This window comes from Thamnophis elegans, chromosome 7, assembly GCF_009769535.1.
Source record: "Thamnophis elegans isolate rThaEle1 chromosome 7, rThaEle1.pri, whole genome shotgun sequence".
Classification (NCBI taxonomy): Eukaryota; Metazoa; Chordata; class Lepidosauria; order Squamata; family Colubridae; genus Thamnophis; species Thamnophis elegans.
In genome coordinates this window covers 18,462,775-18,483,371 of record NC_045547.1, presented here as the reverse complement: position 1 = coordinate 18,483,371, position 20,597 = coordinate 18,462,775, and the positions used below count along the sequence as shown (strand labels likewise).

At 41.3% G+C, this 20,597-nt stretch overlaps 1 protein-coding gene across 2 annotated transcripts in view; it reads left to right on the top strand.

The window, feature by feature from the left end:
- Positions 1 to 20,597, top strand: part of DENND5B (DENN domain containing 5B) — a 135,848-nt gene that overhangs the window by 73,395 nt on the left and 41,856 nt on the right. The window contains exons 5-10 of one of the 2 annotated variants that reach the window (XM_032221745.1): positions 1,650 to 1,837; positions 7,117 to 7,653; positions 9,890 to 10,121; positions 11,885 to 12,035; positions 13,835 to 13,928; positions 16,470 to 16,580. In XM_032221745.1, the coding sequence (XP_032077636.1) occupies positions 1,650 to 1,837; positions 7,117 to 7,653; positions 9,890 to 10,121; positions 11,885 to 12,035; positions 13,835 to 13,928; positions 16,470 to 16,580 (1,313 nt within the window). The remainder of the gene's footprint in view (positions 1 to 1,649; positions 1,838 to 7,116; positions 7,654 to 9,889; positions 10,122 to 11,884; positions 12,036 to 13,834; positions 13,929 to 16,469; positions 16,581 to 20,597) is intronic. The other variant, XM_032221744.1, reaches the window with a different exon arrangement.

Sequence of the window (20,597 nt, the reverse complement as noted above, 5' to 3'; positions counted from 1 at the left end):
CGCCAAACCACTACCGGTTCAACCGAACCAGGTCGAACCAGTAGGAACCCATCACGGATCACAGGCCATAATATTGTGATGTATCACAATTATTTTTGTCTTTGCGGAACCAGGGTGGGTGTGGCCTGCATGGGCCATATCTGGCCCGCGAGCTGCCATGTTGACAGGCCTGCCACAAACGATAGCCCAGTGTTTCTCAAACTTGGCAACTTTAAGATATGTAGAGTTCAGCTCTCGGAATTCCCCAGCCAGCCATGAGTTGAAGTCCATATATCTTAAAGTTTCTGAGAAGCACAGCTAAAGGCTACACCCGCTGAGAATTCTGAGATGCGTAAAGCTGAGAAGGTTGATTTAGGATACTGTACTTGGTGGAGTGTATGTTTGGTGACTGACTGATAGGCTCATTGAGACTGGAGTGCAAATCCATTATATTTAATGGAGAACCATGGGAAACATGCGTTTTTAGACTAGCTCAGACCGCGAGCAAGAAAGAAAGAATGACACTCCAGTGTATTGTCAATGAGAACATTACAAACTTTGGTTTCATTATTAATGTGCCTCAGATGGCTGAGATAATCTAAATAGTTTTCTTGTTTTTCTGCAAAAGTTTATTTTGTCTGGCTTTTACTGTTCTTGGGAAAGATTAATTAGGTCAGAATTAAAGAAAACTGTGGATTTCCAGGGGCCCCTTTCCTTGCCATTCAGATTTGAATTCCTGCATGAATGCTCATCAAACTGTTTTTCCCCCCATGCTGGAAGCTTGGTAATATACTCTGATGTAGATCAGGCATAAACATGGATAACATACTTGAGAAATAGAGTAGTTGTTTTTTTCCTCATTAATGTTTCCCCAGCAGAGAGATAATGGGAAGTCATATAACTAGTGATGTGTGATATTTACAGTACATGCGTCTCAAATTGAATTGATCTATATTTTCTGAGGTCATTATTTAGGGGCACTCCCCTCAAAAGCAGTTGTTGAAATAATATTTAAATTATCTCTTTCTCAAGCACCTATTTTGAATGTTTTTATTAAATATTCCACTAGTTTTATTTGGAAACAGAGACACAGATCATTAGGCTAAAGGTCTGGTAGTTAAATTCTTGTTTAACACATCTATAGTTTGTCCATGGGTTGTACTTGAGCTTAAACTGTGAGCATTGTGTGTTCATTAATCAAAAATTACAATACTGTTATAACTATTTAAGTTTCAGAAAGTGGTGCTGTTAATACCAGTGACAGGTGCTAGTTCTTTGAATTTCGATTTGCCATAATCAGTTGGAATAAAATGCTGTCAAAATACTTGTGAGGAGAGTACTTTATGGAAATGTTTTTAAAATACATCCTAAGGATTAACCTCTGTAGTTAATTCTCATTCTGTCTTAAAGTGAATTTGCATGCTGTCTAAACATTTCATAGCTTGCTTTGAATGACAGTTCTACAGTTAATAATTTAATTCATTTTACACAGGAGGGGGAGAGTTAACCTACTACGCATTAAATTAAGTCAATAAATGCCTATTACAATGTGTATCCTGCAGATTTAAAAATCGCTTTGCAGTTGCCATCTGCTGGGCATTGAAATGTACATGGAAATTTGCAAGTAATGGGATTTTAGAGACAATTCTGTTTTGGGTTTCTTTGTTTAGACTATCAGCGTCTGATGACGGTTGCGGAAGGGATCACCACCTTGTTGTTCCCATTCCAGTGGCAACATGTGTATGTCCCCATCCTTCCAGCCTCACTCTTACATTTCCTGGATGCTCCTGTACCTTACTTGATGGGCCTCCAATCCAAAGAAGGAACAGATCGTTCTAAGCTGGAACTTCCTCAAGAGGTAAACGTTGCTTGCAGCCCTTCATGGCTTGGGTCAGGGTTATCTGAGGGACCGTCTCTTGCTGGTTATATTCACCCAACACACTAGATAGGCCAGGCAAGGAATGTTGCAGGTCCAGTGGTGGGATTCAATTTTTTTTACTACGGGTTCTATGGGTGTGGCTTGGTGGGCGTGGCATGGCTTGATGGGCATGGTAGGAGGATACTATAAAATGTCTATTCCCACTCCACTCCAGGGGAAGGATAGTGTAAAATCTCCATTCCCTCCCTACTCCATGGGAAGGTTACAGCAAAATCCCCGTTTCCTCCTGGTCAGCTGGGACACGGGAGGCATAGAATAGATGGGGACGGAGCCAGCCAGAGGTGGTATTTATCAGTTCTCTGAACTACTCAAAATTTCTGCTACCGCTTCTCCAGAACCTGGTGAATACCACCTCTGTGTAGGTCCCATCTCTTAAAGTGGTACTTCATGGTATTGGACCTGGGTATTTGAGAGACCGCCTGCTGCCAATTACCTCCCAAAGACCCATCAGATCCCACAGATTAGGCCTCCTCCGGATTCCATTTACCGGCCAATGTTGATTGGCGACCACCCGGAGGAGGGGCTTCTCTGTGGCTGCTCCAGCCCTTTGGAACGAACTCCCCGTGGGGATCCGGACCCTCACCTCCCTTCAGGCTTTCCATAAAGCCATTAAAACCTGGCTGTTCTGGCAGGCCTGGGGTTGATGAGTTCCCTTCCCCGCTCGAATTGTGTGACTGTTGATTGTTTTTAAATTTTCTTTGTATCCTGTTTGTTTTTGCCTTGTCTGTATTACCCCCTCCCCTGGGTTTGTTAGCCGCCCTGAGTCCCTTCGGGGAATAGGGCGGCATATAAATAAAATAAACCTATAACCTAACCTATAACCTACTTCTGATAGGACCTTCTCTGTGGCGGCTCCTTTCCTTTGGGTTATCATTCCCGCAGAGATTAGACTAGCCCCCACTTTGACACAATTCTCTAAGGCCCTGAAGTCTTGGTTCTGTCAATGGGCCTGGGGAACTCAGAGTGAGATGGAGCCGATTAAGTGGTTCTTCGTTTGATTGTGTGTTGCCATCAGGGGGTGAGGAGTTATTGCTTTTTATTCTTTTATACTGAGTTTTTACTGTTAGTAAGCCACCCAGAGTCCCTGAGACTGAGTGGACAGCCATATAAATCTCCCAAATAAATAAACTAATGGCAGCATTGCCAGTGCAAAGTTATCGTTCCCTGGGTGAAGACTTGTTGGGCGTTCTGATTGTTTACATTGATGCGAGATGGAAATTCAAATATAACTTGTGAATGCAGAACAGGGAACTGTCAACAATTATATCCAGGCACTATAATTAAAATATCTCCCCACTTCACATTCCCAGCCAGACACACAAGAAGGTAGGTAAGAAAATTTATTGCTGAGAAATAAGAGGCCACATGTACAAAGATGTCTTAACGGTGGCCTTGTCCTCTATGTATTGTTAATCTTTAGGTTTAAAATCCTGGGCCTCTTTGGCTTCTGTTTTCCGAGCCTTGAAGGTTTCTGCCATCTGTCTGCTTATAGATACTCTGGCATAAAAATCAGAGATCCCCGCTTCATGGGCTTCCATTCTTACAACGGGTCAATTCTTATGCATGTGCTTTGTAAGAGGCGAGAAAATGAATGGAGCATGTTAAGGCAGGTTTGACATTTCCTAGGATCACAAGGTTAACTAAAGAAAGCAGCTGCTTGGTCTTCTAAAAAGATGCATCCATTTTAAGGTGTTATATATACAGATGAAACTCAACTCACTTCGCAGCCCTAGTAAATATTTTATATTACAAGGAACTTGCTCCTCTTTGAGAGTTGGAGGAAATGACAAAAAGACTTGCTGTATATTTAGATAAAGGTTTTAATGAAACCTGCATGTGTTTAGCATCGTTCACCATTTATTTTCTTCTTCTTTTTCCCCACCATCTGCCAAGCTGAAAAAGAGGTCAGAGATGCTTGCTTTTGATTAGGTTTTTAAAAAAATAAATAAAAAAACCCAACATATGCAAATTCTGGTTTATTTTCTTCCTCCTGTGATTTTCTTCTTGATCTTCAATTTCCGATTTGTCTGGAAGAGACAGTCCGAGGTTGTTGGTTTGCAAATCACAATTAAAAAAACACGGAATGTACCTCTGTGGTTTGCACCATCAGCCAAATTAAGTTTTAGAAACAATTGTGTCTGTTTGTAAATAAAGGGCTAGAAAACAAATGTTTGGTTGTAGTATTTGCTCTGAACAGTGGTAGTTGGGTTAAGGATCACAGCCTCTGTCTTAAGGAATTATTTGCACTTTAATTTGCAAATCCCTGCAGTTATTGGTTTTTGCAGGATCCTACTCTAATCTGAGTCACTCATTGGAACCAGAGTTTTAGTGGGTAGAAACGTCAATGGGTGGAAACTAATCAAGGAGAGAAGCAACTTAGAACTAAGGAGAAATTTCCTGACAGTTACAACAATTAATCAGTGAAACAAGTTGTGAATGCTCCAACACTGGAAGTTTTTAAGATGTTGGATAACCATTTTTCTGAAGTGGTGTAGGGTTTCCTGCCTAGGCAGGCGGTTGAACTAGAAGACCTCCAAGGTCCCTTCCAACTCTGTTTATTCTATTCTATTCTATTCTTCCAAGCTTTTGGACTCATGCTGGAGCCTATTCTCAGTAACTTCTTTTTCTCCAGAATATTCCAGTCCTGGTGACCGACTCAGATTTGATCCCCCACCATTATCCTGGGGTCATGTATGTTTGGCTTCATTCATTATTAATTTTTGTGGAAGCTGTTTTTATAGCTACAGATGGCATCTTCTCTGATTAATATATAGGAGATACATTAGGTTAGGAAAACGCAAACAGCATCACAAATAAGAGGAAGAAACTGGAGGCTAAATTTAATAGTGGGCTTTTTAAAGCAGCTTTCCAGTCTTTAATGTAGGAATGCCAGGAAGCATTTGTTCAATTCTACCTTCTTTTTCTTGCTTAAGACCAGATGCTACTTCAGGGGCTAAATATAAAACCACTTGTGCATTCGGGATAAAATTCTAACAGCTGGTCATTAGACATTCTTCAGGGTGCTACTCAGCCATCATATTGTCATGAGATGCTTTTAGAAAACATGATCTCTTCAGATTTTCCTCTTGGTTCAAATCTCATTCCGCGCTTTTAGAATATTAAGTAGGGTTTAATAAGCCTTTTAAGTGAACCCTTGATAAATGGTAGTCCATTTGATCCAAAGGTGGAGAAAGAATTACAGTACTGCAGACAATTTCACTAGTGCACTTGCAAATGCATTGCCTTTCTCTATCCAAAATAAGTATGTTAATCCTAGAGAAATGAATTCTACATATAGCCTATCAAAAAATAACTTTGGAATCTTTCGCTGTTTAATGATGTGTTTTAAAAGAATTTTTTCAACATTTGAACATGATTAATGAAATGTTGGCCTTTAGTTCAAACTATAACGCTTTCTACTCTTAGAAGCATTTTCTCAAAAGTGGAGTTCTTCAGCATAACAATGAAACATCATTCAAAGGCTTAAAAGAATGAGTTGTCATTGCCTTTATAAATATGTAGGCCTGATGCTACCCTTTTTCAAGTATGCGTCACGTTTAAATTCTGGAGCTTGGCTTTTGGGGGAAATATACTTGCTTCAATTCGCTTAAAACAGGCAAATCTTGTAGCAAGTCACAGTGAGTTCAGCCTAAAAGGAAGAACTAATCCTTTCGATAGGATCCCTCTGTATCTGGGATTTACAGTTTTTATCAAAGTCCTTAATATACCGTATTTTTCAGACTATAAGACGCACCTTTTTCCCTCAAAAAAGAGGGTGAAAATCTGGGTGCATCTTATACACTGAATACAGCATTTTGGGCCTCCTGAACCCCATCCCCTTTGCAAAGATGGCTGTGCATAGCCTTTAGGAGGCTTCCAGAGTGCTCCTGGGGCTGGGGAGGGCAAAAATGAGCAGAAACTGGGCCGTTTTATGGCTTGTTTTGGGGGCCCTCCCCAGCCTCCAGGAGTGCTCTATAAGTCCCCTAAAGGCTACGCATGCCCCTTTTGACAAAAAACAGGCCAGGTTTTGGGAAGTCTGCAGAGTACAAAAACTTTTTTAAAAAATTTGCCTCTTCAAAATCTTGGTGTGTCTTATACTCTGAAAAATATGGTAGTCCATTCTTCAGTCCCCAACAGAGATTTACGCTTCAGAGAATGTATCATAGTGACAGTTGGCTTTATTGTCAAGCAACAGCTTAGGCAGGAAATTTTGGATTTTACTAACAAAAAGCAAAGATTTCCTTTCTACTGTACTTGCAAACTGTACTTATAAACATGACCAAAGGGAATTGGGCTAAATTGAGCTCGTCAACAGAATAGCCCAGCATTGGTTCCAATCAATTTGAAAAAGCTTGAAAATACATGATTTTTCATGTCCCTCAAGGATTTTCTAATAAACATTTTTCCTTCCTATATTCCAGGTATTTTTTTTGTTAATTTTGGGGTAAGGCAGAATGTTTCCTTTAGAAATGAAAAAGCTTATCCCATGGCACTTGTGGTTATTCAGGGTAAAATGTGCACTAGAAACTTTGGCTTGTTCTTGGCTTTTGATTCCAGCTTCTTTAGAGAAGAACAAGCTGGAATTCCTGGTTCAGGGGTGAAATTCAGTACGTTCTGACAGGTTCTGGAGAACCAGTGGAGGAAATTTTGAGTAGTTTGGAGAACTGGCAAATACCACCTCTGGCTGGCCCCAGAGTGGGGAGGGAATGGAGATTTTGCAGTATCCTTCCCCTGCCACGCCTGTCAAGCCACTCCCACAGAACTGGTAGTAAAAAAATTGAATTTCACCACTGTCCTGGTTAGTTGTACATCTTAAATAAATTAGAGTGATAAGCAGGTTTATTTAGCTGCTTCAGGCATAGTGACTGACGTGCTACTTATCCTTGAAAAGTTAACACTACAATATTGGATTTACAATACTGGATAACTGATATCTTCACAGCCCTACAACAATGTCTGCACTCCGCATACAAACACTGAAAGGTATTCCTTTTGTTCCTTTTTGTGTTTTTGCAATGATCCCCCAAGGGCCTAAGGTAAACATATGTTAAATATTGAATTTGCTCCTAGTGTTTGCTTATCTGAACAACAAGAGGATTTCATCCTAAATCCTTATATCTACATATTCTTTTCTCAGTGTAAACCTATAAGAAATAGACGTCGTCTGTTGCGAAAATGGTTTGTTTTCTCTTTTCCAGGCCAACCTCTGTTTCGTGGATATTGATAATCACTTCATTGAGCTACCAGAAGAGCTTCCTCAGTTCCCCAATAAGCTCAATTTCATCCAAGAAATCTCAGAGGTTCTCCTTCAGTTTGGGGTTCCCCTTGAGGGCCAGCATCACTGTAGCGAGAGTGCAGCCAAGTTAAAAAACCTTGTCCTTAACGACTTGGCCAACGACAAAAAGAACGGGAATGTGCCCAGTAACACCATCAACGTCTATGAGCTGCTCAAAGGCAACGAGACGATCGCCCGGCTCCACGCTTTGGCAAAGAGGACAGGAGTGGCGGTAGACAAAATGACGATTACTGCTTCTTTAGCAGAAAAAGAAACGGATGTTAAACGCCACTGTGATGAACAGGAACTGAAGGACTACAAGCTGAATGTCCAGCTCCGGGAGGTCTTTGCCAACCGCTTCACGCAGATGTTTTCCGATTATGATGCTTTTGTCATTCAAGCGGCACAGGACAGAGAATCCTGGCTGACCAACAGGGAACAGATGCAAAATTTTGACAAAGTAAAAGAAGCCAAAAGCTTTTTTCTTCTAAGTCAGCAGTGGGGAACGATGGCCCTTTTATGACTTGAGGACTTCAACTCCCAGAATTCCTGAGCCAGCATGGCTGACTCAGGAATTCTGGGAGTTGAAACCCACATGTCTTGAGGACAAGACTTGAGGACAAGACTTGAGGAATTCAAGTCCGAGATTCGGACCCTCACATCTCTCCCTGCTTTCCGAAAAGCCGTTAAAACCTGGCTGTGTCGGCAGGCCTGGGGTTGATGAGTTCCCTTCCCCTCTCGACAGGTGTGGTTGTTGGTCATTTTAAATGTCTATTTTGTACTTGTATGTTTCCCTTGCCCGTTTAAGTTAAGTTGTTCGCCGCCCTGAGGCCCTTTTTGGGAATAGGGCGGCATATAAATAAAATAAAACTTAAACTTAAACTTAAGTCCACAAGTCATAAAAGGGCTATCATTCCCCACCCCTGTTCTACGCTATTTTCAACCCTTATCTTTAGGATGCTCAAAGCTCACTGTTAGCTCATATTATGCTATATTTAACCTTCCTCGAATTAAAAAGGATTCTAAGTAAGTCTATGAAGATTCTCAGTCATCCAGGTCATGGTTGTCCCAAAGGTGCTTTTTCAAGAGACAAATGGACTTACTTGGTTTTTCTTTGAAGACTTTTGGCTTCTCCTCCAAGAAGCTTCTTCAGTTGAGAAGCAAAATGTCTTCAAAGAGAAACCAAGAAAGTCCAGTTGCCCCTCAAAAAGCACCTTTGGGATGATTCTAAGTAAGGTTGACCAAGATCTTTGCCTTAATTTTTTTTATTAGAAACCTACTACAAGTAGTCCTCAACTTACAACCATTCATTTAACATCCTTTCAAAGTTACAATGGCATGGAAAAAAATGTGACTTTGACCTATGCAATCAAAGTTTGCCTGCTTGGCAACTAGGATGTATTACTGACAGTTACAGTGTCCCGGAGTCGTGTGAACATCATTTATGTCCTTCCCAGCCAGTTTCTGACAAGCAGAGTCAATGGGGATTTGCTCAACGACCACAAGATTCATATAATAACTGCAGTGATCCTCCTAACTGTGGCATAAAAAAGGTTGCAAAATTAGATGTGACCAACTTTAACAACTGCCTTGCTAAGCAATGGAAATTCTGCTCCTAAATGTGGTCGTATGTTGGGGACTACCTTTGTTGGTTGTTGGATTCATGGATCAGATCATCCAAATAATGTGACTTTGTATAAACTTCTAAAATAATATCATGTGCACAGTTAGTTTGTAAAAAGCAGGAGAGGAACTAGACTGGAGAAGAAATTCAGTCACATTTCTGTAAGCCGAAGCTGATATTGTTGATTTTTCTCCCTTTTGAAATTCAGCATTAACATAAGTTTGTTGTTACTGGTTCTCCCCTACCCCCTCCTCTTTTTTAAATGAAATATTCATATTCATGGATGGAAAGGTCCATAGGATTTGCAAAGAGGTGTAATTCTACCTCTTTGCAGGAAATACTTTTATGCAATTTTCCTGTGATCTGGTTAAGGCGCTCTTTTGTTGAGGTATTTAGCCCCAGGTATTTAGCTCCTAAGAAAGTCTTTACTTGTGTACTGCCCATGATTGCAATCAGAGTGACAATAGAACAAGTTCACATACTCTCACCCAATTAGCTTTTGAGGGAATTGAGTAGAGCGTGTACCCATCCTCCTTCATTGCAGTCATGCTTCTTGTAGCTCACCAAATAATGATATTGTAACTGATGTGAACATAATTTACAAGGGTAATAGCATGGATTCCCTGAAGTTTTATGTGTTCCTCACTCCAAATAAATGGTGATGTGAAGAGTTAAAGCAGATACAGTAGTATCTTGGTACTCAAGTGCTTTGAAACTCATTGAATTTTGTCCCAGTACTCATCGTTTGTTTGGTATTCAATGCACTGTCGTCGTCGACTACCTTGTGACTCACTACATTATTCCATATGGGAAAATTATGTTTGGTACTCATCCTTTTTGGTACTCATCATGCTTCCCAGAACCAATTAACGATGAGTATTGAGGTACCACTGTACTGATTGGTAGATTTCTCAGCTGTTTCCTGCACAATGAAATCCAGCATTGATTTTTTCCTATTGCAATTATCTTTGGTTATTGGGCCTTGCAAAGAGCAAATAATGAAATGACACAAGTACGTTTTAATAATATAACTAGTTTTGTTTCACTTTGATTCCTCTTCCCCCCTCTGCAGGCTTCATTTCTCTCAGATCAACCAGAGCCTTACCTTCCTTTCCTCTCCCACTTCATTGAAACCCAAATGTTTGCAACGTTCATTGACAATAAAATTATGTCCCAATGGGAAGAAAAAGATCCATTTCTGCGAGTCTTTGACTCTCGAGTTGAAAAAATGAGACTCTATAATGTCAGGATTCCCTCATTGAGAACATCGACATATCAGAAATGCACTACGTTAAAAGAAGCAGGTATCTGTAGATTTTCTACATTAAATGACTTATTTTAATTACAAGGAAAAAAATGGCCTTTTCGTTATTTGGAATTGTTTGAATTAAGATATTAAGATTTTCACTAGTAATTTAGGAATAGTAAATTTATTTGGGTTTTTATCCATCTCTATATTTAAGTCTCCTAAGTGAATCTAAAAATGCTCTGATGTCCTACTTGGGCCTTGTTTATTATTCTAACATACTTTCTGTTTGTTCCTCTGTAAAGTTTTCTAGTGGGGTATTTGTCATTAAGAAACATTACTGCAACAAGTTTAAACCCAAAAGGTCTAAAAATAGACAGAATAAATTCAACTTTGACTTTATTCTGCACAGGAGCTGCTATCGATCATCTAGGGCTGCAGAAGTGTATGGCTAGTGTGGATCGTTCCAACTCTGATGGCCATTTTGGGGAGAGGTTGGGAAGATTAAGGAGAGAACTGAATATTTTACACCATTCAAGTTGAAACGATGTCTTTTTAATCCAGGGATGGGAAATAAACATGGTTAGGGGCGCTAAGGGGTTAAATTAATTGCTCCCAGAAGCTAGCTGTCAGTGATTACTGTTTCTGCCAGCAATAGTGGTTAATCAATGGCAGTGTTTCTCAACCTCAGAAATGTGAAGAGGTACTTCTAAGAGGTATTAATTGGCTGGGAAATACTGAGAGTCCACACTTTTTCACATTGCATAGTTTGAGAAGCAATAGCTACTATATTTTATGCCATGTGGAAGCCTCCAAGTATCTTTCAAAGGCACACAATCAGAAAGCACCTTATAGCAATTAACTATTGATAAACTGTGGCTTTTCTTAAAAGTATGATTCATATGGGAGTATGATATTTTTTTCTAAAGCTCAGAGCTATTCTACATTAAGACAAGGACCTCTACCAAAGATCTCAAAATGCATGTTGTAGCTGAATTTTCACAAACTTCGGAAATTGCAGTTTGAGATCTTATATGAACGCAATAAAAGTTCGTGCAACACACCAAAATTCCACTTTAAATAAATGATGTTGGAGGACTGTATACATTTAGGGAGTACAATCATCATCTGGTTTAGCCATGATGGTTGAAACCAAAGGGGTTATGGGAGATTTCTTAAGGCAGACAATTACTCTAAATAAATAGTACCTCAATAACTGATGGCCATAATTGATGGTTGGAGACTGAAAGAAATTTTGAAATGTGTTGATTTTCAGCAGCCTCAATTTAGAAAAAGTTCCATTTGAATAATTGGCTTTGAAATTATTTCCCCTTCTTACACATTGTCTTAATCTAAGGAGGTGACAGAATTGAAGTGACATCAAAGGATAGCTCTAATTAGCTTAAGCTTTTTTTACAACATAGATTGAGGATATTGAGGAAAGATGTGGATTTTCTCTGTGTTACGTAACTTCTAAATTTATCTAAAGGAACTCTGTGAGAAATGACTTACACTTTGATTCCCCTGACTTGAAACTCATGACGGACCAACAGACTTTAGCACGGTTTTTCATTTCTGTCTACAACCCCAGTGATTTGTCAGGAATGAAGAAATTCTCTGTATTTTCATTTTTTACCATCTAGCCTTTCCAAAATTTGGAATAAGGTCATCCATGAGTGGCTATTTTTTTTCCACCTCTTCTGAATGAAATGATAAAGTAATGTCAGATGCAACAGCATATGTAATACTACTGTACATAGGCAAGATTTCTCTGTTCCAAAACGCCTAAGTATTTCATATAATTTTGTATATTGCTTTCAGCTCAGGCAATTGAACAACGGCTGATAAAGATGGATCACACTGCAATTCATCCGCACTTACTTGATATGAAGATAGGTCAAGGCAAATACGAGCAAGGTTTCTTCCCCAAACTTCAATCAGATGTGTTGGCAGCTGGGCCTATCAATAACAAGTAGGCAATGTAAAACATTTATCGATCATAGTTTGTGTATAGCAGTGTAATGATATATTCTAGTGATGGCAAACCTTTTCAGCACTGAGTGCCCAAAAGGGAACACTTCGTGCTGGTCTGGGCCAGGACCAGGAAGAGGAGCTGTCTCTGGGGCGTGTGCGCACCGGAAAATTAACTTCTGGTTTCTGGCAAGCGCATGCGCGTCAGCCAACAAGTCTTCCAGTTACTGCTGCGCATGCGCACACACTGATCAGCTGGCTGGGGCACATGCTCACACTGGAAAATGGAAGACCAGCTGTTCCTGTTTCCGGCACTGCCGTACGCATGAAGGCCAGGTGATCATCGTGTGCACATGCATGCCAGAAACCCGGAAGAGGAATGGGCAGCCCCACATGTGACAGGTCCCATGGCTCTGCGTGTCACTTCGGGCACACGCGCTATTGGTTTGCCATTCCAGATATATGCTATTTCTTCTGTTTATTGGAAATATGGGTAGTTTCTTCCTTCCCCCAAGCTTTTCCAACTGGTGCTTTCTTGATACTGGATCTATAACTTCCAGAATTCCCAGCCAACTATTATTACAGTTACAATATATCTTGGCAGAGGATTTAGGAAGACTAATGTACTTTCTGTCGGTTCTGAAGAATATCCAGAAATGACCATGAGAGAATCCTCTGCCGTTCTATAGGTCATAATTAATAGTATAACTTATGTACTGCCCTTATGTAGATGAGTATAGAAGCTTAACTTACCACTCTTTCTCCACTGGCCATTACATTCAAACCTTGCTAGTGGAACTTTGCATGTTAACGGATAGATTTTCCAAGTTCAATCCAATGTTAAAATTTCAAGACTTCCATTTTTATGTTCCTCATTCTGATTCTAAAAAAAGCAATTTAATTAAGCCGGAGCTCACATCTTCATTTTGTGTTTTTTTCTCAATTGATTTCTAACTGCTAGTTAACTTGGGCTCATCAGAAATGATTACTGCAAAATCGAAATGATTAAATAAGATTGCTAATACACTAATCTCAGCTAATTATCCTGTAATCCTTTATAATTACCCATAAAAGAACTTAGGTATTGCATGTAGTGCAAGTTGGCAAAGCATTCAGGAAGTGTACATGAGATCAGATAACCCACCACTGTGATTTATATTTTTCGTGTACTTTTGTAAAGGAAAAAAAAATGCTTAAGCGGTTCCTGTAAATGGAAATACTTCCGTGAGTGAAAAACCACTGAGAGAGAGTTGGTTTAGACCAGTGTTGGCGAACGTTTTCGGCGCCAGGTGCCGAAACGGGAGCGCCTGTGTGTGCCGGAAACCGGAAGAGCAGCTGTCCGGTGCACATACCAGGAAGATGATCTTCCGGTTTCCAGCGCATACATGAGCACCGGTCAGCTGGTCTTCGCTCAGGTGGATGCTGCACGCATGTGTACCAGGCAACTGGTCTTCTGGTGTTCCAGCGCTCCCGCGCATGCGAAGACCAGCTGGCTGGCGCACCGGAACCCGGAAGAGCAACAGGTGATGGCTCATGTGCCCAGAGAGATGGCTCTGCATGCCACTTCCGCCATCACGGGTCTAGGCAACCTTTGAGATTCTTTTAACTTTATGACTCCATTGGCTAGTATTTTCTGATCTATTTCCTTCATCCTTTTTTTTTTCTGGTTCATCACGTGCTCTTCTGTGCAAATTCCCTTTCTGAGCTGTGAGGCTTGTGAACAAAAAAACATGTATTTTCTATGACATGAGCAAGTGTGACATTGGTTCTCACGGCTTCCTTTCTATTAAACAATTGTAGTCGGTGGGTGAGCCGCAGTACTACTGCCCAACGGAGGAAAGATCGCATTCGACAACATTCGGAACACATTGCCATGGACAATGAGTTAAGGGAGGTAAGCAATGAAGTTAAGAATTGATAGTCAGGGGTTTCTGCAAGACTCAGTAATTCGGGGTTATATAATATTTTCCAAACTCTGCTTTTAATCACATAATAATGTGCAAGGAAGAACTTTTCATTCAATTTTGTGTGTGTGTATTTGACTATGTGTGCCATCAAGTCTGCTTTTTACTCCTGGCAATTGCCTAAACAAGTTCCTGCAGTTTTCTTGGCAAGGTTTTTCAGAAGAGGTTTGCCATTGCCTTCTTCCTAGGGCTGAGAGATAATGGCTGGCCAAGGTTACCTAACTAGTCATGCCTATTGCAGGACTAGAACTCACCATCTCCCAGTTTCCAATCCCCCTTGCCCCTTACCTCAGGATCTTCCAGCATAGCATGTCCTGTAGGTGGCTATAGAATAATTTCCCTCTGGCTTTGAGAAGGTGATGGGAGAAGAGAAATGTTTGCTCAGCCCTGGGCAAATAAATGGCTAAGAAAGAAGCTCAGAAAAGCCCTGTGTTGATCTTGCTATGGGTAAAATGGGGCCGGTGAAGGTTTCGGATAGACTTTCAGGATTCTGTTATGGTACCTGCAGCAATGTGGTAGCATTCCTGGAATCTCTGGGTTGTCCACCTCGCTTGCCTCAAAGAACAGACCATCTTCTCCATTCTTTCATCTCTTCTCTGTCTTTCCTCCCTCTGTCCCTAAGTTCTTGTTGCCACCAGAGATTGCTGCAGTCCCATCACTGACATTCTATCTGCCTTCCTTTCTTTTCTTGTCCTCTCCTGGGTCTCCTTAGCTGCTACCAACATCGCAATTTCTCGTGTCCCACTAGTTCACTCACTGTTCCCTTCCATCCAGAGGTGGTATGCAGCCAGTTCTGACTGGTTCTGGACAACCGGTAGTGGAGTAGTTTGGAGAACCGGCAAATACCACCACTAGCTGGCTCTGCCCCCATCTATTCTCTGCTTCCCGAGTCCCAGCTGATCGGCTGGGTCTTCTTCTGTTGCCCTGCACAGGAGAACCGAGCTGGAAAGCAGGTTAATAGGGAGGGGTGGAAATAGCGATTTTACAGTATCCTTGCCCTGGAATGAGGTGGAAATGAGGATTTTGCAGTATCCTTCTCCTGCCACGCCCACCAAGTCATGCCACGCCCATAGAACCAGTAGTAAAAATTTTTGAATCCCACACTGCTTCCATCCCATGCCGCCCTATAGCCATTATTGGTGTCCTTGGCTTCTTCCCACTTTTATCTCCCCGCCCCAAAATTATTTCTGCTCAGAGCAAATGAGTTTCATCCCACATTGCTACAAAATAATCCCACTTCATCCCATGGATTGACCAGAACACCCAAAATACGTCTTTCAGTTTAGGCATAACCCTATTCAGAACTGTACGGTTTTCCCCATATGGAACAGTTCATACACAGAATATTTGACATACTCCTTTGCATTTTAAACTGGAACAATTCCCAAAAATTTGACGACGTCATTCAAAAATCATCTCCAACAGCTTCTTTTTTTAAAAAAAAAAAATCAAATTCAGTCAGGAATGATTGGTGGCTAAAATACTCAGAACACAATTTTGTTGTGCTTTCTGAATGTGCTCCTCACTAGTTTCCATATTAAGTTAAACTAAATGAATGAATTAGGTGTCTTATTATTTCAAGTAAGCTTATATTGATTTACCAATACAAGATATTTCATCTTGTTATTTGCAAGGTCATATAATGGAAAATGGGACACGGTGGCTCTGTGGCTAAAACGCTGAGCTTGTCGATCAGAAAGGTCGGCAGTTCGGCGGTTTGAATCCCTAGTGCTGCATAATGGAGTGAGCTCCAGTTACCTGTCCCAGCTTCTGCCAACCTAGCAGTTCGAAAGCATGTAAAAATGCAAGTAGAAAAATAAAAACCACCTTTGGTGGGAAGGTAACAGTGTTCCGTGTGCCTTCAGTGTTTAGTCATGCCAGCCACATGACCACAGAGACATTTTCGGACAGTGCTTGCTCTTTGGCTTTGAAACAAAGATGAGCACCGCCCCCTAGAGTCGGGTGTGACTAGTACATATGTGCGAGGGGAATCTTTACCTATAATGGAAAATAACCTGTTTATAGCTGAATTTGAAACTGGGAGATACAATCTTTCTTAAAACCAAAACCTCGATGGCATTCTGGGAGTGGGATCAGGGCCTGCCCCCTCCTTTACGGCCACCTAAAAAATCATTCTCTGTCCGTATTTTTATTTTATTTCTCATTTTCTGACACCTTTAAAGAATATCAGTTATAACCACAAACTTGCCAAGCCATTGTTCATTGTCCGTCTTTTAGGTGGAATGAGCTTAAAAAAAAACCATTGCTTTGTGTTGATTGTAAACGTATTCCATGCCTTATTTAATTTAATTTAATTTAAATTTCTTTGTTTATTTATCTGTGCTGTATTTACTCCCTGCCTTCCCGTCGGGATGTTTTCCCTTGATTCATGTGCAGCATACATATTTCATCGTTTTCTTTTTCTCTGTCTGCTGTTCTGCCATGCATGGGTTCTGTTGGCCTCCTCCAAGCCATCGGAGGAGTTCTTGATTCGCCAGAACCCGATGGCATTCTGGGAGTGGGATCAGGGCCTGCCCCCTCCTTTACGGCCACCTAAAAAATCATTCTCTGAATGTTGCCTGGTACGTGCTGTTCTTTAATTTTGCTTTCCTCCCCAAGAGCTGCTTCCTTGATCACGCTAGCCACTGCTGTTTTCTTTGGTAGACCATCATTCACTCCTCTGTGGTCATTGAAAGTGTGGTTCTAATTGGGCAAGTTGTCCCCACAGCGCCAGAGATCCTGGTTTTATAGCGGCACGACGGTAGGACATTTGTAGGAGACCGTCAGGTTCATCTTCCATAAGCTGGTGAAAAATGAAAACTTGGACTTCAGTAGTGTACTGTTTCCCCTAAAATAAGTTCAGTCCTGAAAATAAGACCACCAATTCCGCCTGGTTTCTCGTTGTGCCACGGCCATGAGGTGAGGCAGGGGTGGGGGAGATGCACCATGTACCATCTTACCTCAGGGACCCCACAGCCAGGCCATCCACACTGACACATGCCTCGTGGTGGCAGCAGTAGCAGTCATGTGCAGGCTGGTCTTACTAGGATACCCTTTAGACACCTACTTGGGAATATGCCAGTGGTGGGATTCAAATAATGTAACAACTGGTTCTCTGCCCTAATGATTTCTTCTAACATCCAGTTCACCAAACTGCTCAGAAAGTTAACAACCGGTTCTCCCGAAGTGGTGCAAACTGGCTGAATCCCACCACTGGAATATGCAAACAATTGTATATTTGAGAGACTGCCTCTCTCTACCTGTCCTGTTATATTGGATAGGTTGGACTTTCTCCAGGTCCCCTCCATTCAATGTCATTTGGCAGGACCTAAAAGGTGAGCCTCTTCCATAGCTGTATGGAACAGGCTCTCCCCTGAGTTCTGTAGAGTCCTGACCCCTCTTGCCTTCTGAAGGGACATTATGGTCATGGATCCAATCTGGGTCAGTCACTGGGACCAGAGGTTTGATTTTCTGAGCTTTCAGATTCATGCTGGAGCCCATCCTTATTAAGGTCATGGGTTTTTTCCCCTCAAGCACTGGGGCATGATGGGAAGTGATTGTGTGTGTGTGGTGTGTGTGGTGTGTGTGTGTGTGTGTGTGTGTGTGTGTGTAAGAGAGTACCATTATAGTGCTGATGGTATTCTAGGGTTGTAATCTTTGGTGTTTTTCGTATTTCTGCATTTATTAGTTGGCATAGATGGCATGCAATTTTTCAAATAAAAACAGCATATTTTTCATAGTAAAAATAAAATAGAGAAATTAAAATATGAGCCTGGCCAGACTAGTTTTCTATAACTCTCTCTCTCTTTCTTGCTTTCTCATGTACACATATCTGCACACATACAAGTGTGTGCCATCCTGATTACTTTAATCATCTACATACTTTAATTATCCTAATTATAATATCAGCTCTTTTTGGGGGGTTGACTTCTCACCTGCTGCTATTGTAACATCCTTGGTGATTATGTGAGGGACTTTGGGCTCCTAGAATTGGACAGCCGCATGTTCTCCAAAATCTATCACAGGAGTGTCAAACTCGAGGCCTGTGGGCCGTATCCAGTCTGCAAGGTGGTTAGATCTGACCCACGAGGCTGCCCTGGAATCAGCAAAGAACCAGCCCGCAGGGCCTCTGCCATTGAAAATAGAGTGTGGGAGGGCTGCGTGCCGTTGCAGCCGAAAACAGAGCTCAGGAGCCTGTTTTCGCTGACAGAGCACTTGGGCCACCACCACAGGCGACCATGACACAAGTGATGTTGAGCTGGCCATGCCCACCCCAGCTCCCCAAAGTCAAACACAACCCTGAAGTGGCCCTCAATGAAACAGAGTTTGAGACCCCTGGTCTATCACTACCTGCCTCACTAGCTAGAAATTTCTCTACATCTAAATTTAATTAGATGTAGTCTTGTAAATCAGCCCGTAAAGACAATATCACTGGGTGTTTGCTCTCACCTATCCAATTAGAACCTTGCTTTGAATGGCCAGCACGAATTCCCTTCCTGTTCCTATTTCCTTTTCTTAATTTGTTCATTACAGTGTTCTCTCTTTTTCCCATAGTTCCTGCTTGATATATTCAGAATAATTGGGGGGGTGGGGGGGTGAGTATGTAAACTGGAATGCTGCTACAAAATTATGGTTTATATAACATACCCGAAACTTAGGAGGAAGATGGAAGTTTTGAGCTTTCCCAGTGTTAATCTTTACCATCATTCATTCAAAGATTTGTGTACTACCCTACTTCAAATGATTTAAGGCAGTACAGTATAGTACAGCAATTAAAAAAAAAATCCTCATGAAATTAACATAAACATAATACAGTAATTGAGTACAGAAGCAACTCAGATCTATTGTCAGCACCAAAGCTCATTGGAACAATTTTGGTCTTAACAATGTTGCCAAAAGTGAACATGTCAACGTGTTCCATAACGTGGAGGCCACTACCCAGAAAGTGTCCTCCCTCCACTCCTCCTGGAGTAGAGATCCCAGCAATCCTTCTTGGGATGAATGCTCAGATCTAGCTTACTCTGTTCAGGAGAAATACTTCTATAGATACATCTGCCTGAATATGTAGGACTTTTAAGAATCAAACTAGCACTTTGGAGAGGGGCTGGAGGCCTAATGGTAATCACTGCAGTGAATTCCCCAAAGGTGTAACCTTAACTTAAGTTGTAACTTCCTGTTATTGGGATGTTGCATTTTGGCAGCTGCAAAGTCGTTTTCAAGGGTGGCCCCATGTAAAGCATATTGCAGTAGCTGAAACGTAAGGCAGTGAATACATGAACGACAGCTGTTCGGGCTTTCCAATCCCAGGAAGCCTGCAATTGACATGCCAACTGAAGTCAGGAGAAAACCTGCCCCTACATGCGAAAGAAATATCTATTTGCTATCTAAAATTCTGCTACTGTAGATGAAATTGTTGTAGGACGCTCAAATCACTTTTAATGACTTGGGAGCCATATAAATTAGATGAATAAATAAATAAATCCATGAAAACTGTAATACGGTTTTAGGGCAGGGAAGCCTTATAGGAGTTTCTGATAACCTTACAATCGTGCTGTCCATTCCTCTGTGTGTTATGTGTGTATTTATTTATTTAGGGACATACAGAGGGGAGGAATCAACCATGAAGTTGATTCAAGCAGTGTACTTAATTCAAAGATCAGCAGGGATGAAACGTGAGGATTTCAACCCCTGTTGAAAAGATGTTCCCAATCCCCAGAAATTATTTACTGAGTAGCAGGAGATCTACCCTTGAGAAGCATCACAGGATCTATCTCTTTCTCCAAGGCCAGCCAGCAGAAATATTGATTGACTGTTCGATTGATTGGTTAAATTTCTACACTTCCCCATCTCACCTGATGGACTCTGGGTAGTTTATAAATAAAACATAGAGTAAAAACAGATTATACATCTCAGATGTATAAAGATGAGATGTATAAAAATAAAAAACGTTATTAATTAAAAAACAGATTAAAAACACAGTTAAAAACAAAATTAAAGAGGTAAAGGGAGTCCCCTCAAGCAAGTAAAAAGAGCCGAGGTGGCGCAGTGGTTAGGGTGCAGTACTGCAGGCCACTTCAGCTGACTGTTATCTGCAGTTCAGCGGTTCTAATCTCACCGGCTCAAGGTTGACTCAGCCTTCCATCCTTCCGAGGTGGGTGAAATGAGGACCCAGACTGTGGGGGCGATATGCTGACTCTGTAAACCGCTTAGGGAGGGCTGAAAGCCCTTTGAAGCGGTATATAAGTCTAACTGCTATTGCTATTGCTAACCAACCACTCCTAGGGTTGCATATCATTCTTAGCCTCTCCCCGTGTCAGTGAGTAGAGCTGGGTCTTGACAATCTTCCAGAAAAGCAGAATTTTAGCTCTGCTTTCTGTTAAATTTGGTAATTGTGTATATATTGTATATATTGCATCCTCTTAAAAACAATTCCCATAGATGCCCATGTTACTCTTTGAAACATGTTGCTTCTGCCTTCATGTAAATGCATTACATGAAAAAAGAAAAAAATCCCCTAAAGGATAGGGTTACTCATGATAAAGGAACGTCGGCTCAGTGGCTAAGATGCTGAGTTTGTCAATCAGAAAGGTCGGCAGTTT